Genomic DNA, 16,508 nt, shown 5'->3' with positions numbered 1-16,508 from the left:
CCTTGGTCGCCAACTTCTCGGTAAGCTTTGGTTGGTCTTTCATTTATTGAAACGCTGGATAGTTTTACAGATGGTCGATAAAGCATGGCCAGTTAGGACAGCAATGGTACGCATACTTTTTTTGGGAAAACTGTCAGTGAACAGTGCAACTATTTTTGCTCGCTCTTCAACGGAGAGTTCTTTTTTTACACCCATCGTAACACCAATGACGCGATCCGCGGGGAACAGCACAACAGGACATTCAGGGAACGACTAAGGATTACTGAATTCTTTTCATTGTGTGGAAGAGTCAAAAAGAGGAAAATATACAAATAGTATTGACAGCGAAAAGCATTTCAGTTCGTTTTCGAAAAACAAAATTTGGTTTTTGAAAATTTTTCTAACCATCCCTCCAACGGCAGACCCGGATGGCCCCGGCGGCCTTAGGATATTAGGGACAAAAAGGGGAGGATTCTAAAACAAAGGATGTCCTTCCGTTTTTCCACCCCATATTCTTAGGTAATGCCGTGTGGTAGGGGCATGCCTTGCAACATATTTTTGGGTGATGTAACATTTAAAAACGATACAATAAAATACAGATCCCTTTCACCTTTTTCAAAATAAAAAATCATGGATATAGAGAATTTATTTGTCTTTTCGAGGAAAAAAATGAAACTCGTAATCACTACTTTTGGACCGGGGTGATCCAATACCTGGCGCGGGTACGACTGTGTATATCTGCTATAGATAAAAAAACAACATTCAATTTTCCCAACCTTTTCAAACCAACATTATCAAAAACTTTTTATTTTGACCGAATCATATTTATTTGTTTTGGCCGGATCATACCTAAAGAAAAAAACGTACCGAATAAACAAAAGATAACATGTTTTGGCCAAATGCATTTTTTTTAATTCTTCGATTTGACTTTTTGACAAATACAACATAAATAAATGTAGACTTCGGCCGACGGCCAAATCAAAGAATTCTTTTGATACGTAGTGTATAGCTCGGAGTAGAGAATAGCTTCATTCTTTACCTATTTCATCTGCCATTACGGGATCCAAGAGTAAAGTTTGATGAACAAAGACGAACTTGATCAAATTATTTGACAAGTAAATCTTAGTTACCACCCACCTAACATGACTTGGGGTCCATTTTAAAGTAGCGGGAGCTTATTCCAACTTTAATTGTTATTTACTCTCTAAGATTCATTTACTAAACACTAAATAACAAATATCACTTGAAAAACTGAGTCGACTGAAATGTTTTTAATCAAATCCCTTATTTATGCAACGACCCTATTGTATAAGCCAATTGGTAACGTCTTGGCTGCCAGCTCCTGTTCAGATATTCTGACAGTAATATATTTGTCGGAAAAGAAGCCAATAGAATACTCATCATAGATAACGACTATGATATATTATACTTTAGATGATGACTTACTATAGAACTTTAGAACAATAACTTTAAAAAGAAAAAACAAGTTTGGGTCGTAGAAATCGGGAGTAAAGGTAAAAAATCACTTTTGGTTTTATCTCACAAGAAACGAGAAAATTATTTACTATGCGTTACTTTAACATTAACTGGAAGCTAAAACGAAAAGCTAAAACATGAATTTGAATCTTATAAATTGTAATTTATTTTGGCTGCTACGATTGTCACGAGCATCGTGGCTGTCTGGTCCGATTTCTTGAAAGGGGCACTATACACACAAACGACATTGACCGAAACATAACAATTGAGTCATACACTGATTAATTTTTCTTGTGTCAGTGTACATACTTTTCATAAAGATACACAGTATAACCAGAAAAATCTCGTGTAAATAGTAATGGTATTTATTTTGAGTATAGGTTTCTGCTGTCTGCCCATTAGATCATCCCTTGACATGAGGGCCAAAGAGAAAACATGGAGTCGTGGGCTCAGGTATACCCAGAAAACCTGTTTGAAAGGGAACTGCCAAATTTTGTGTATTGTAAACGTATGTATTTTGAGCATAAGTTCATGAAACTACTCAAAATTTAAATTTATAAGCTAGGTGTTATAAAATGTGAATATTGGCCAATTTTCCCGGTATTTTCAATTGTTTTTATCCGATACTTCCTCCTCGTCTACATTTTCCGCCATGATCACGTGTAAAACCCGTTGGGCATGGAAACCATTTTCCACTCGATGATGATGCTGCATAATAGACTGACCCTGGCACTGAGGTGCAATCACCAGATTCCGGGTAACAAGGTTGACTTTTACGTTACGTAAAAATATTTTGATAAGGGAAGTGAAAAAAATGAATATACACGATGAAATTTTATTACCTTGTCCAGTGGTACTGGGGCAAGCACAGTACTTCGGTGAAAAGCAAAAGGAATAAAACAGTGGTTAAGAAGGTCGAACTAGGAATCGTTGTAGACTTCATGACGAGAGTTCTGGTGCTCGGGAAGTCGATTTTAACACTAAAATACTAACGTCATGTAACTCTTCTATCAAGGTGGAACTCAGCAGGTCTTTCTGTTGACCGAATATGGAGACATACCAAATCAAAGAGTCATCCCATTATTTGCATAAGTTTTGGAAACTTACCTTGGGGCTGTTCCTCAGATGTTTTTAGCTACATTGCAGTTACTACCAAAACCTTTGGTCATGTTGAAACCGTAAAAAAAGTTTCTTCTATTATGATTCACACATTGAGTATTTTTTTATGCGAATTACTTTTTCGGAGATCTTTCAATCAGTTAAAAGAAGTCAAAAGTGTTACTGTAAAACGAAACTGGTTTAGGAGAGAGTTGGGTGAGTCGAGACGCGTTTTATTTTTGAGATATGACTCCCAAAAAAATTAACCGATTTAATCTTTTGTTTTCATTTTTTCTGTGCCTTTCTCCATTCCCATTATTTATTTATTTTAATTTTAAAACAAATGGTTTACCTTGTATCAATTTGTAAAGTTTTGAGAAAATTTGGGATATTAGCCTCTATGATATGGGGTGAATTGACGGTGGATGATGTGAGCCTCAGTTTAGTCTATTAAACACCAGGAAAAAATATTTAAAAATGAATTTCTATCCGCTTTTATGATATCTGTTCGTTAGAAAAGTTTTTATTTGAATATACCTATATAAGTTTTCTTTAAAAGCAAAAGAAACTGCTTTATTACAAATGGGGGAAAATTAAATGGGCTTGGTTTCGGGTGATTGATTTACGAGATCTCTTCTGATGTCCAAGACAATCCCATCATCGAAATGGCTCTAGACCATGAGAGCTCTGATCGATGAGCCTAGCTTTGGGTATATTTTAATTTGTATGGGTGACATACGGGCGTTTTATCGTATTTTTTAACACAAACGCACCATTAGTCTTCGGCACACTTAAATTCAAATAGAAAATTTATTTTAATTTTCGAGGACAGAAAGTTTTCATAATTTTTATTGTTATTTTAAGTTTATAATGTTTAATTAAAGACGCCTTTCAATTTACTTGGAAAGCATGACTAAAGCGTGTTTACATAATGAGTCAGTGCCGTTGCCCCCTCCCATCAGTTACTCATACTTCCTTATCAAATTAATTTACTTCACATGTGGCAAAAAATAGCCAAATTATTGATGTGATTTATTAATAACATAGCATTAAGTTGAAACTTAATGCATAAAAGTTAAGCCTGAAACTTTAGGGAACCATGAGGATTGTGCAATTAAAGAAAAATTGACAAAAAATGTCGCGCGACTATTTTTGGTGGTAAATTCAAACTCACTTTACTTCTGATGACGCCAGGTATACATATTGCAAACAATTCTTGAAAGTATTGGTCATCCTTTTTTTGAATTAATGAAAAATCAAACTCGTTATAGGGACATTCCACGCAAAAAAAAACATTTAAGCCATTTTGGGATATCCCATGATATGGGAAATCACTCATGGGGGTGAATGAAGGGGGAATCACAAATCCCAAAATGACCGACTATGAGGTAGGAGAATGCTATGCGACTAAAAAAACGGCGATATGTATGAAAAGAGCCCTTTACAAAAGGAATTAAATCTCAAATTTAAGGAAAAGAGGATTTTGATCAAAATCAAAATTTTGTAAACAACAAGATACAGATTTTGAAATTGATATAATTTTGTTTTTTCTTTAAACTACATTGAATTAAAAAAAAATAATTCGTCAGCTTTATAAACAAACAAATATGGAATCGATTGACCTTTTTAAATTGCAATCGAGTGAAGAAAAGAGGCAGGAATAAGAGCTTTTTTGTATTTCGCCTTTAATCCCTAAGGGCAAAATATGGTTATAGGAACACGAAATGTAAATTAATCCCTCTTAAAGGACCACCCACCAAACATGGCGGGGGTCCGTTTTAATCCAGGAGGGGCTTATCTAAAATTTTAAGAGAAACTACGTCGGGAAATTATAATTTTAAAAATAAAATAGAAATATAGTGTGAGAATCAGCCTAAAAAACTTTATTATAACTAGAATTATTTTGATTTTCACCCATTCCTTATTCGTACAAGGACCCTATTGGTGGAGGCTCTTTTGGGAAAAGAAACCGAAAGAGGCGGAATAACTCTGGATTAGGTCCATCCCAATATTTATCCAATCAAACTACCACTACAATGACCGAAACGATTACGTAGAGTACCCGGCCGACAGGAAGATTGAAATCCAATAGAGGTTAAAAAACCGGCCTCACAGTTGGGACAGAAAGACTTGCATTTCATCGTCAATTCTCCAATACCATCTTCAATAAGCAAAATTTCACGAGTTGGGCAAGGTCCTTGTGTCCGTAATTCCCAACACTCTTTGACCGCTGCTTCATCTAGGCTTCCGAAAAAGTGCTTCCCATCAACAGGACATCCTTCTGGAACAGGTTCACATTGGGGTTCATTGTTTTTAAGAACGAACCATTCACTGTCTAAGCAAGGACCCTGTGGTCAGAGAGTAAACACTTTTATATTTCGAATTTAAAATTAATTCAAACAAATGCCATTTTAAGACCTGAGTGTTGTGAAAATAACATTCACCGATTTCATCTGAATAAAATGCTGGCCGATCGTCAATGTCTACGCAATCACAAAATCCATCTTGGTTAGGTCCGTCAAATAATTGCATGTTTTTTGGACATTGTTCGGTATTGCCAATCGGGAAACATTTTCCATTAAAAAATGTTTCTTCCGTAGACGCACAGTAGCTATAAAAATTTGAATGACGTATTAGGATATGGATATGAATAGATGATATAAAAAAATACCTGTTGCCCTGTGGCAAACAGAATACTCCAGTGAATTTGCAAACGAATAAAACAGAATTTGTTAAGAAAATCAAACTGGGAATCTTTGCAGACATGACGAGAGAAGTCTGGTGCTAGCCAAGTCGATTTGAACACTAAAACACTTTAAATCATGTGGCCTCCTTTTAAGATTATATGCTGAAGGCCAAAAAAGACGCGTGCAGCCATAAATGGAAAGCATTTACATTGTCCATAAGAAAAGTATACGAATGGAAAGACAAAGGGAGAGTGAAAAAAGAGGAACCGACCCCTTTCTTCCCCACTATTCTTCTCTTCCTTAACTTTCCTTCCATTCGTACACTTTTCTTATGAACAATGAATTCTGGTGCTCGTGAAGTCAATTTTAACACTAAAATTCTAAAGCGCCATGTGACTCTTCTTTCAAGGTGAGACTCAGCAAGTCTTTCTGTTGACCGAATATGGAGAATTGCAGATATACCACGTAAAAAGATGCGACGTTGCGAAGTTTTCCCATTATTCACATAAGTTTTTGAAACTTACCTTGTGGCTATTCCTTGAATAAAGGTATATAAGAGATATAAGGTGATGCAATATTGGCCGATACTTTTGCCGTTTCCAGACGCTGCTCACACACTGAGGAATTGTTTTCCAATGTGAATAACTTTCGCGAGGATCTTTCGATTCGTTAAAAGAAGCCAGAAGTGTTTTGTGAAACGTTATTCGGTTATAGATCTAACATTGAACATGATCATTTTCTTCTGTTTTTCGTCTTTATTGCATTTCACTATTACCCCAAAAGCCGCGGTTACATTGACCCAAACAATTTTGCAATGTAAACATTCTATGAGAGGGAGAATACGTAAGCGTAAGGGAGGCTGGAGAAATCACTAAGATAAAAAAGAGTTCTGCAATAAATAATTAAGTAATCAACAGATTGCTCCAGATATCAAATTTGGTCCAGGGGACAAGGCCTCTAAAATCCGATTTCCCAACCCTTTTTGTACGCCAAATCATCCGAGCCCCAGTAGACGTGTTTTCCATCAGCTGGACTTATTTCTGGAAGCTGTTCGCACTACCGTGTGATCTTGAACACCAATCACTGACCTTCTTTGCAAGAGAAAGTATTTTTGGAGGTAGAAATCAAACTTGCTCTTCTTTTGATGGCGCCAGGCATATTCAGGGTAGGTTCCAATATGTATCCTTAAGATATAGTGGTATCCGAACTTCAGGTAAGTTCCGCTCTTTGGTAGTAGCCGCTATTATCTGCTCAGAAACCACTTGCATCGACAAAGTTAGTTACAGCTTCTTGTATTTTTTTGTAATATTAAAGTTTGAATATAGCAACTTCGTAAACAAAAATTTCGCTTTGGATATCGTTAGTTTTCTTATTGGATTTTATTCGTGGTTAAGAGCACATGAAAACTGCACTGAAGGAAATGTCTATGCTCCTGGGTCCGTAGACAGAGACGAAAACGATTCCCCTTTTGGAGATGTTTTCGCTTTATTTTCTTATTATTTTTTATAATAAGCTTAAAGCAGACGTCGATGTTTTCATGAAGAGTCCAAGTTTGTCCTGTTTGGTGGCTTAGACCGAGAAGATTTTTGAGTAGTTTTTACCATGCTCTTCAGTTTCCTTGAACTTAATCGTTTGACATCTTTACTGGAAGTTGCCCGCGAGATCTCAACTTTCACTGGTCGTGGTTGAATACGGTTTACAAAATTGACTCAATCAAAGGTCTGTTCTAATGACTTGATGGCTATGAAAAAGGCCAGAAGCACAGGGTAATTTTTTTAGTTTAAGTGGCAAAGTCAAAATCGGTGGGTGACATTGATATCCAAGAATATGGTATTTCCTTTTTTCCTAGCCATGCATGTTAAACCAAACTGGTAATAACAAAAATGTTAAATTCTCTTATACATTTTTTATATAATATTATTGTGCAGTTGAATGGGCCTCAAGGGCTTGCCCAAAGTGATTCATATCAAGAGAACGATCTGTGCTGTAAGTATACTGTTGTGTGAACTGTTATAAAAATTTATTTACATATAATTGCATTTTGAAGTAGATTTGGTGAATCCTGTTGGGGAAAGTTGTGGTGATAACATAATGTGTGATGGGTTAATGGTACAAAATGGGTTGGATAAAAGAGTTTTGGGATACGAGTCCCAGAACAGCACAATGCCAATAGTATTACTGTTCAATCATCAAAAAGTAATGTTATCTTACCACATGTATTATTGTATTGTTAATTTATTCTCATATTGTGTTGCCTTATTTCACAGGGAAGTCAACCAGAAAGGATTGCAACGTAATACTAATACTTACAAGTGCCATTCCAGACAAGAAATTTGTACGAGCAGCCTACACTCTATACCAATTTTTTTCAGTCAGTCTGTTGAGCTTGTTCTTCTGAAAATTGTAACGTTACCCAAAACTTCACTCCTAACAAGTTAAATCCATCCTTTCTTATTATGGATCTATCAGACTTTGGTAATTATAGTAGCAAATTTATTGCAAATTATCTTCATTATTAACGGTTTTCAATTTCAGAACAAAGTCCTCACATCACTGGAGTTGCTGTTGCTCCCACAATTAATTTTAGCTGGAAGACGTAGGAAGAACATTCGTCAATATTTCATTGATTGCAGAGAGCCAGAGAGCCAGAGAGATATAAAATTTTAATGATAAGAGTGTTTTCTTGTTGTGTAACGTTTAACATAATGCTGTTGGTATTAATTGATAGGATTCTGTGGATATTGCAACAGCAATACAAGAAATAGATCTTTCAGCTCCTTTTCTATTGAAGTATGACAGTTCGTTTCACGTTATTGCTAGGAAGGCCCCCTTTGTCAGCGCCCAAGAATCTAACGATGGCTGAATAAGTTTATTGGCTGTATTTGATCTAAAATGGTGTAAGGAGGTCGAATCTGTCCTTCTGTCGAGGAGGAAAAGTTATTGAAAAGATCACTGAACAATTAAAATCATGTGGTACCGCAAGCATTTTTCGTAATATGATACTGACACCATCAGTCAAAAGTTGTTATACATGCTGTTCTGTTTTTGCCACCTTGTTCCATTCAAGTATAAAATAAACAAAAACAGTTTGCATTGATAAATAGAATTTTATTTGTTATATAGTTCAGGATCATAGAAAAAATTTTTAATTCGGTTCAGAAAACGTTCCAGACAAATATTATTGGGGTTGCACAACCAAATACCAAAATGCTGTTATCAATTTTAAAACCTTCATTTTTAACAAGTTTAAACGTTCTAAAACATTATATCAAACTTGTTATAACTGTAGGTTACATATCTTACTAAAATAGAAACCTGCAAAAAACAGCAGGTTATAACTTACTAAAAAACCTAACTTAACCTAACCTAACATAACCTTTTTCGTTTTTCAACTTAAAATTCAACTGAGATAATATAAAAGAAAAAAAATTGAAAATAAGACCTGATATAAAGCTAAAGCAGGCCGATTTTTAAAAAAAAAAGTCGCGTTTCCCTAGCCCTAGTCGTTCAACTGCAAAAAAAGGCAAAAGTGGTATAATTTGCATAAGGTCCTCTCGGCATTCCAAAGACTTTTAGAACCGGCTAAAAGTACTTCAGGAAATGTAAACAAAAATATGAAAAAAAATCAAAGGTGTTCTCACTACCTCTTGCTATGTACATACCAAATTTGAAAGCATTTGGTTAAAAACTGTAGTAGGGGAGACCGGGGCTATCGCAAGTAGAACCAGTTATCTTGTAGATATCTTAAAGATATCAACATGTCTATCTGCTGTTTTACATTTCTAAGATATCTACAAGATACCGTTAAGATAAATCAAACTATATACAGTGGGTACCGAAAGTATCCGTACGGCTGAGAGGATCAGTAGGGAAAACACGTTTTTCAAAACGCTCCCAAAAATAGAATTCTCGGTGGAATTCAATAAAAATTTTTTCAAAGGTTAACATTAAGGCGGGGTATCATGTGATTTTTTTGGGAATTTTTCAACAACGCGATAGGTGGTTTTTATCGCGTTGCGTAAGTATCCGTACGGCCGAGAGGCCCAGTAGGGAATGGGCTTACTTTGGAGGCCTGTTATTCAGTAACTACGTAATATTATAGGGTGGGAAATTTCTTAAAAAAAAAGAGCTGCATTAGCTCTATCTGTGGTCATAAGATCACATTTTTTAAGTTTCATTTATAGTAATGAAATCAAAAATGAAAACACGAATTATAAGTTTTCCGTTTTCTTCCCCTCGATTCCCCATCACCAGTGTTGCCATATCAAAAAATATTTACCCTTTCTCTTTCTCCCTCTTCCGTCCAAGGGAAGAGGGAGATTTTGGGATATGGCAACACTGGTGATGGGGAATCGAGGGGAAGAAAACGGAAAACTTATAATTCGTGTTTTCATTTTTGATTTCATTACTATAAATGAAACTTAAAAAATGTGATCTTATGACCACAGATAGAGCTAATGCAGCTCTTTTTTTTAAGAAATTTCCCACCCTATAATATTACGTAGTTACTGAATAACAGGCCTCCAAAGTAAGCCCATTCCCTACTGGGCCTCTCGGCCGTACGGATACTTACGCAACGCGATAAAAACCACCTATCGTGTTGTTGAAAAATTCCCAAAAAAAATCACATGATACCCCGCCTTAATGTTAACCTTTGAAAAAAATTTTATTGAATTCCACCGAGAATTCTATTTTTGGGAGCGTTTTGAAAAACGCGTTTTCCCTACTGATCCTCTCAGCCGTACGGATACTTTCGGTACCCACTGTATCCAAGAGATACATGCGATTCTATCTTAGAGATATTTTGTAGATAACTTGGATTTACATCTTTTTAGAGATATATTTTTCTACTAGGGAAGACTCTTTCCGTCAAAAAGAAGCGCCCCTTTTTCTTTCATTTTCATTTCACACGATACTGTAATTAAATAAAACAAAAATATAAGGTTAGGTTATTTTTATATGTACGTAGGTATTGAAAAATCCACGAGCGAAAATGCTATTTATGTGTTACGTAAGTGCGCTTTACGTTTAACCGGCATATTTTATCTTTAATTAAGACCTGATTACATTACTAGTTATGGTAGTTACTTTTGCACTTGAGAGCCTAGAATGCTCCCCAAAACTTGTTAGACAAGTTTGAGATTTTTGGCAAGATATTTTAACCAAATTCTTTGAAAGTTGTTGATCTCAAAATCTAATTTCTACATTTTTATAGATGAGTCAGAATAGCTGAAGGGACGAATATTTATCATTCTTTTTTAGGCGAATTTTTCCGTTGAAGTTTCGATTCGTTGTTACAGTAGAATATTTTGTATGTTAAATTTATACATTTTTCTTTCCCCAGCATGTTTTTGTGCGGTTTGCTTCTTCTTCCCAACATTTTATTTTCCGTTTGTACCCGCCAGGGGTGCTCCATGTCGTTGCCCCCCTTTATTTTCTTATTCTAACATATTTACTCAAGTTAATCTATTATCTATATATGAAAAAAAACTCGCAAAATTTGTACGTGCACGTTGACCTTACACAGTGTGATATGGTTTACGCGCTATCTCATCAATCAACAAGGTAACAAACTACTCTAATAAAACTGAATTATATTTTATATAATTCAGTAGTGGCGTGCTGGTATCGCACGTGATTGCCACTCAGACAATCCGGGTTCAAATCCCGAGAAATGCAGAGCTTCTATATATGGCAAATGCCTTAAAATGTGTGCAATATCGTCTAATACGATAGAAAATCGAAGTATACAGAGAATGAGGAATATTAGGAAGGTGTGAAGAAGCGAAAAATACTTTATTAATATATTAATTTATTTAAGATGTCTTGGGCAAGATCTTGGAGAGATGACATTTGGCAACTGTATAGCTTGTACAAAGATATCATTAGTTATCTTTACAGTAGATGTAAATATATCTAGAAGATATCCGCAAGATATTTTGTTCTACTTGGGATGTGGGACATTTTTTTTCTTTACGCTGCCATTTATAAAAAAATGAGAATTATGAAAAAATAAAAACACAGGGGTGATTCCCTGGCATTCATTTACATTTGGTAATTTTTTCTATTTTTTCCATTGAATATTTGTATAGTTATGGGATGAAATGCAAAAATGCCGAAAAATAAAAAGTTTAGGGTTAAACGGAACAGAGCCAGGGGTAAAATTGAACATCGTTTTTCTCTGCAACGACTGAATTATATTTATTAAATAATGCACTGGTGAAAAGGAAATTCATTTCCCTTTCAGAAGTGCTGAATTTTTATTTATTTCACAAAGTAGAAGTGGAGATAATATCAAAAAAGTATTTTTCGATCAGTTTTCCTTTATTTTGTCGCCAGGGGGCGTTTTTTGGAATTAACATTGATCTGGCAATACCTGTTTTACCCCGTTTTCCATGTTCCGTTTAACCCGAACCCAAACAACATAAAAAAGTTAATTTTGACATACTTAGGAACACATTTCTTCTAAAAATTAAATACCATCTTAAACTAGGAAAAAAAACCTATCAAACAGCCATCTGGGTTTTATAAAAATATAAATAAAAGTATTACAAAAATGAAAAACTAAACGTCAGAAATTTTTTTCCGATTCCGATTTTTTGGTTTTTCCCATAAAACTCGACAAACTCATCGAAATTTCAGGAAAAAAAGTTTACAAGATTAACATAACATAATTTAACATACGATTTATTTATTTCATAATTTTTAGACAAATCGTTCATATTTAATTTTCCCTGTACATTTTAGCCCCTAGTCCCACATAGCCCCGGTCTCCCCTACTGAGAGGACTGCAAAAACAGCGTTTCTGCATAAGGTCCTCTCGGGCTTCCAAAGACTTTCGGTAGGTACTGTATATATGTTCACTTTTTCCCAAAAAGCTTTCCTAAGTGCTGAAGCACTTAAATTAGAGATGGAAGTAAATTAAATAGGTAAGTTCAAAACAAAAATAAGGTGTACAATAAGGTGTATCTACACCTTATACGTTTATATTTTATATATTATTATACATCTTTTTTTACGTTGTTTTTTAAACGACCTTAACATGAAAAAACTAAAAAATCCCTTCGGGTACTTTGCTAACGCAGAAGCAGATAGCATGGTATAGGATTGCATGGTACGCGTAGATGAGAGGGCGCAAATAGGGCTTTGGCCCGGGACGTTTTTAGCGGGGTTTTTTTTATGGGTTTTTTAGACGGGTTTTTCTTCTTCCGCGGGTCGTAGCGGGTTGGGCCAACTGAGTGAACGGGTTTGGCCCGGGCCAACCCATGGGTCAAAAAATTTTTACCGGTCCGGTAACGGCCCGGGTAAAAAATCGGGTCAAACAAACTTTTTTTTTACAGACTTAAAAAAATTCCCTAAATTTCTTAATTATCTTCTTCTTCCAACAGTGACACGTCAATTCTGTCTTCTGAACACCCCTGAACGCCCTTTTCTACCACTTATCCTACTTTTCATGCTACGAAATTATCGTAGAGCATTTGGCGGCAATATTTTGAGGCCGCAGGCATAGAGAATAACGAGCTTCTCTATGTGACTACTAGATGGCGCCACCACTCGGGTTGGCCCGCGGACCCGGGGGTTCAACCCGTCGCCCGCCCCGTTAAAAAAAATGCCTCGGTGGGTCGAGTCGGGTTGGGTTTTTTTTCGTTCAGCCCGGGCGGTGGCCCGGGTTTTCATCGCCCGGGCCACAGCCCTAGGCGCAAATGGACCGAAAACTGGAATCTTCAACTATCGGCAACTCTGGCCGGGTGTGTAACTAGAGGGCCCATTTTAACATGGAGTCTCATGGGACTACCCCCTTTGAGGCCCTAAATTTTTGCGTTAAAAAAAAGTTTTTAACTTGTTACATTTTTTATTATGTGTAGAATAATTTTTAATACAAAGTTCATGTAATTAATTTTAAGAAAAAAATGTCGAAGTATTTTTTTAAAAATAAAGAAAGTGGCGAAATCGCCGCCGCCAAGAAAAAAGGGGGTGGACTTCCTTGTCATTTTGGCGCTTGGTGCCTGGGGCATCGCGCGTCCCAGAATCAGGCACTGCGCGCCAAAAAGAAAAGAAAGTCCACCCCCCTTTTTTGTTGGCGACGGCGATTTCGCCACTTTCTTTATTTTTTAAAAAATACTTCGACATTCTTAACTAAAAATAAATTACATGAACTTTGTATATAAATTTATTCTACATACAATAAAAAATGTTACAAATTGAAAAAAAAATTCAAACACAGATATGCAGGGCTTCAAAAGAGGTAGTCCCATAAGACTCCATGTTAAAATGGGCCCTCTAGTTACGCACCCGGCCAGAGTTGCCGATAGTTGACGATTCCAGTTTTCGGTCCGGTTTGGCAGTCGACGGCTCTGGGAAGAACGCGTACCATAGAATCCTATACCATGCAGATAGCTGACAATTATTTTTTTATTATTGGTGGAGATAGAAAGAACTACCGCTAGATGGCCCCGACTGCTACGAATGCTTAAAAAGAAGCACCAAATACTAGTTTACTGGTATTTATGAAAATAAAGGGGGCCATTGCTCATTGACGTTCCGTAGTATATTTTTAGTCTATCGTGACGCATTCATTGTAAGCTTTTAAACGTTATAAAAAATGCAAGGAACAAATGGAAAATTCATAAAGCTTTCCACAATCACCATTACTATAGCCTATCATATTACATACATGGTGAAATTTTTGCATATTTGCCAGTGTGCGCTACATGATCGTATAGTTATCTAATCAACTCTTATATAGCAAATATTGATTGCACAGAGCTAGTCACACTTGTGCCCAAAAATGAATATCCCGCAATATAGGTTTAAAAGAATAAATGCGTAATGTACGTTATTCCTAATTTATTGTGTTTTTTTTAAAGAGAGGATCAACAAGAGAGATAGAAGAAAAAGGAAGGAAAGAGTAATGATCCAAAGGTAATTGCTTTTTCAAAGCCTCCCAGAGAGACAGCCAGTCACTGTCGCTACTTTCGCCTCCTGAACCCGAGATCCATCAACATAAATATTCGTCGTGTTCCAAATGATATACTGTAGCCGATCCAAATTAATCATCACAAATTGAAGCTATCGCGTGTTTAAAAAAAAAACCTGGGTCATCCTCGGGTTTGCGGTAGCCTACCGCGTAGTATATAATTTACATTTGAATTGAATTGGAGAGCCGTGGAGAGCTCACTTTTCCCCATATGGAGCCCTAAATTGCAAACAAAAACGTTTCTGTTTAACTGCGCTAAAGAGAGGGGTTTTTTTTTGTACATATGTTGGTGGTATATTCCCTAATGTGCGGTTTGCGTTTAAAAGCGTGAGTATAATCTGTCAAGCTGACTTCAAAATGACCGAGTTATGTAATTGATCGAGTCCCCTCTACTCTCCTTCCTTACAGCGATCCTGAACTGAACGGTTCCAGAAAATTTAAAATGCTAATCGATCCACTGCTCAACATCTGGCCGATTTTATTTCTAGAAAATATTTTTCCCCCTCACTTGTTATAGGCCTATCAACCAACATCAGCATTTCACTATTTTAACAAAAATCGAGATCATCTATTAAATGTTTAAAATAGATGACGCTCTCACTATTCCACACTGAAAGTATTATATAAGACTTTGTTTTTATGCAGAGAATGTTGGTATAAACGACATTGCTGAATGGATCTCGTGGTTTTTATTTTCTTTTGTTCAAAATTCTGTCCAAGTAGGCGTGTCAGAGGGTGTGACTATATACACAAAAGGATCTCGCAGTGCCATCCGCTTCCCGTCTCATTGTTGCTACTGTCCTTGAATCTCAACACATTATGATTCTTGTCGGACACAGTGTTATAGCACGACACGCCTACAAGTATTGGAGATGAGCTGAAATCATAAATTAAATTGGGGGTTTGTGTCTGAGGGTTGGTCTGCATAGCATAGAAAAAACCTCCGAAATATGAATGGGCGATGTTTTACTTATGCTCAACATTAAGTTCTATACCGTACAGCCTTCATGTGAGTTCTATATCATAAAAAGAGCATAACATAATGTATTTACGTATACAGAAGAGAGAGAGAGAGAGAGAGAGAGAGAGAGAGAGACAACGACGGAAGACAATTCGGAACGGAGATTGATGTGCTTTCCAAAGTGTCCAGGTGGTCCATTCTGCGGCTGCTGGGAGCAGATTTTTAACGAGGAAAAACACAACCCGCCCGCGCGCAAAGCCAAGTTGATCCGTCCAGGGATTAAGAGCGATGGCTGGAAATGGTAGGGGGGTAGCTTTCGTCTATATACAGTATAGTATGTACGCACATATCACGCGCGGCTACTGAAACTTAAATGAAACATCGATATTCTTATTAAAAGAGAAAAACGTTGCCTTGCTGTAGATTGTAAGACGATCTGCATGAGAATAAATTTTGCTAACCGTCTACAAATAACAGCTCAGCCCAAAAATTGGTTGGACCCTCGTTGCTTACTGCCCAATGGCTTTTAACTAGCTGTAAGTAAAATTACAAAAGAACCGACGGGAAGCCCTATATGCGTTTCTCCAATGTCAGTGTGTCATTAGCCCGATTGACAAAGTATAAGTTGAAAGGAAGTTTTTTTTAATTTTTTTTTACCGTCCTATATAGGCAAGGACGAATAAAAATAATTTTGAAATCGGGGTAATTTTTGGGATTGATATACCTAATTATTATTGATAAAAATGTCGCAAAACAATATTTTAGGATAGGCCTATAATATGATCCTATAGCTTTAAAAGATTACTTTAAATGGGATCTCAAAAGCCTTTTGACAAGTTTGCGACAAAACGACAGGATTTATAGTTAAACCTTAGAGATGAAGATGATCTCGGAAGAACTTGAGGATATCCTTATATACTTACGATGAGGTCTAGTTCCAGTGTTATGAAGAAACGACATGTCGTGAAAGGAGCTTACGTGGCAAAGCCCTTAAAACAGGCGCAATCACGATCCTTTAAGGAATGTATGAGGTAATATTTGCAGATGTATAAACTGCAACAGTATAACGTTGAAAAAGAGAACGATTGTCGCGCGAGTCATCGTCTCGATGAGGTCTTAACGAAATATTTCTAATAGCTTATGGAAGGTGCATAAATTTCAATGCCTTTCATAAGTTCATTGCAGAAGAATTGATCGGTGAAGTTGACCACTAAAAAAGTCCCGTCTGCCACGCAGCGCCAAATGATCCGACCTTTAGTAGCCTATTAGCTATTAATTATCTTGAGTGTTTGATACTATATTTTGAGGTGCTGAAATAGACCACCGAACC

At 36.4% G+C, this 16,508-nt stretch overlaps 1 protein-coding gene across 4 annotated transcripts; it reads right to left on the bottom strand.

Annotated features, from left to right (window-relative positions):
• Positions 1-1,440: 1,440 nt before the first annotated feature.
• On the bottom strand, positions 1,441-5,487 carry LOC124209816. 4 transcript variants are annotated; one of them, XR_006881080.1, is made up of 6 exons: positions 5,225-5,480; positions 4,972-5,164; positions 2,563-4,901; positions 2,298-2,490; positions 1,997-2,225; positions 1,441-1,938 (listed from the first exon to the last, which is right to left on the bottom strand). XR_006881080.1 is itself a non-coding variant. In XM_046608010.1 (4 exons), exons 1-3 carry the CDS (start codon positions 5,317-5,319, stop codon positions 4,566-4,568), a joined length of 624 nt encoding a protein of 207 aa, XP_046463966.1. In that variant the 5' UTR covers positions 5,320-5,399; the 3' UTR covers positions 1,927-2,225; positions 2,298-4,565. The 4 variants fall into 4 exon arrangements, 1 of the variants encoding a protein (XP_046463966.1); XR_006881079.1 differs by having other exon boundaries at positions 1,927-2,225; positions 2,563-3,000; positions 3,091-4,901; positions 5,225-5,485; XR_006881078.1 differs by having other exon boundaries at positions 1,927-2,225; positions 5,225-5,487.
• Between the last annotated feature and the right edge of the window lie 11,021 nt (positions 5,488-16,508).

This window comes from Daphnia pulex, chromosome 12 (assembly GCF_021134715.1).
Source record: "Daphnia pulex isolate KAP4 chromosome 12, ASM2113471v1".
Lineage (NCBI taxonomy): Eukaryota > Metazoa > Arthropoda > Branchiopoda > Diplostraca > Daphniidae > Daphnia > Daphnia pulex.
Note: the sequence above shows the minus strand (reverse complement) of the source record. Positions and strands in the feature narration are given on the sequence as shown.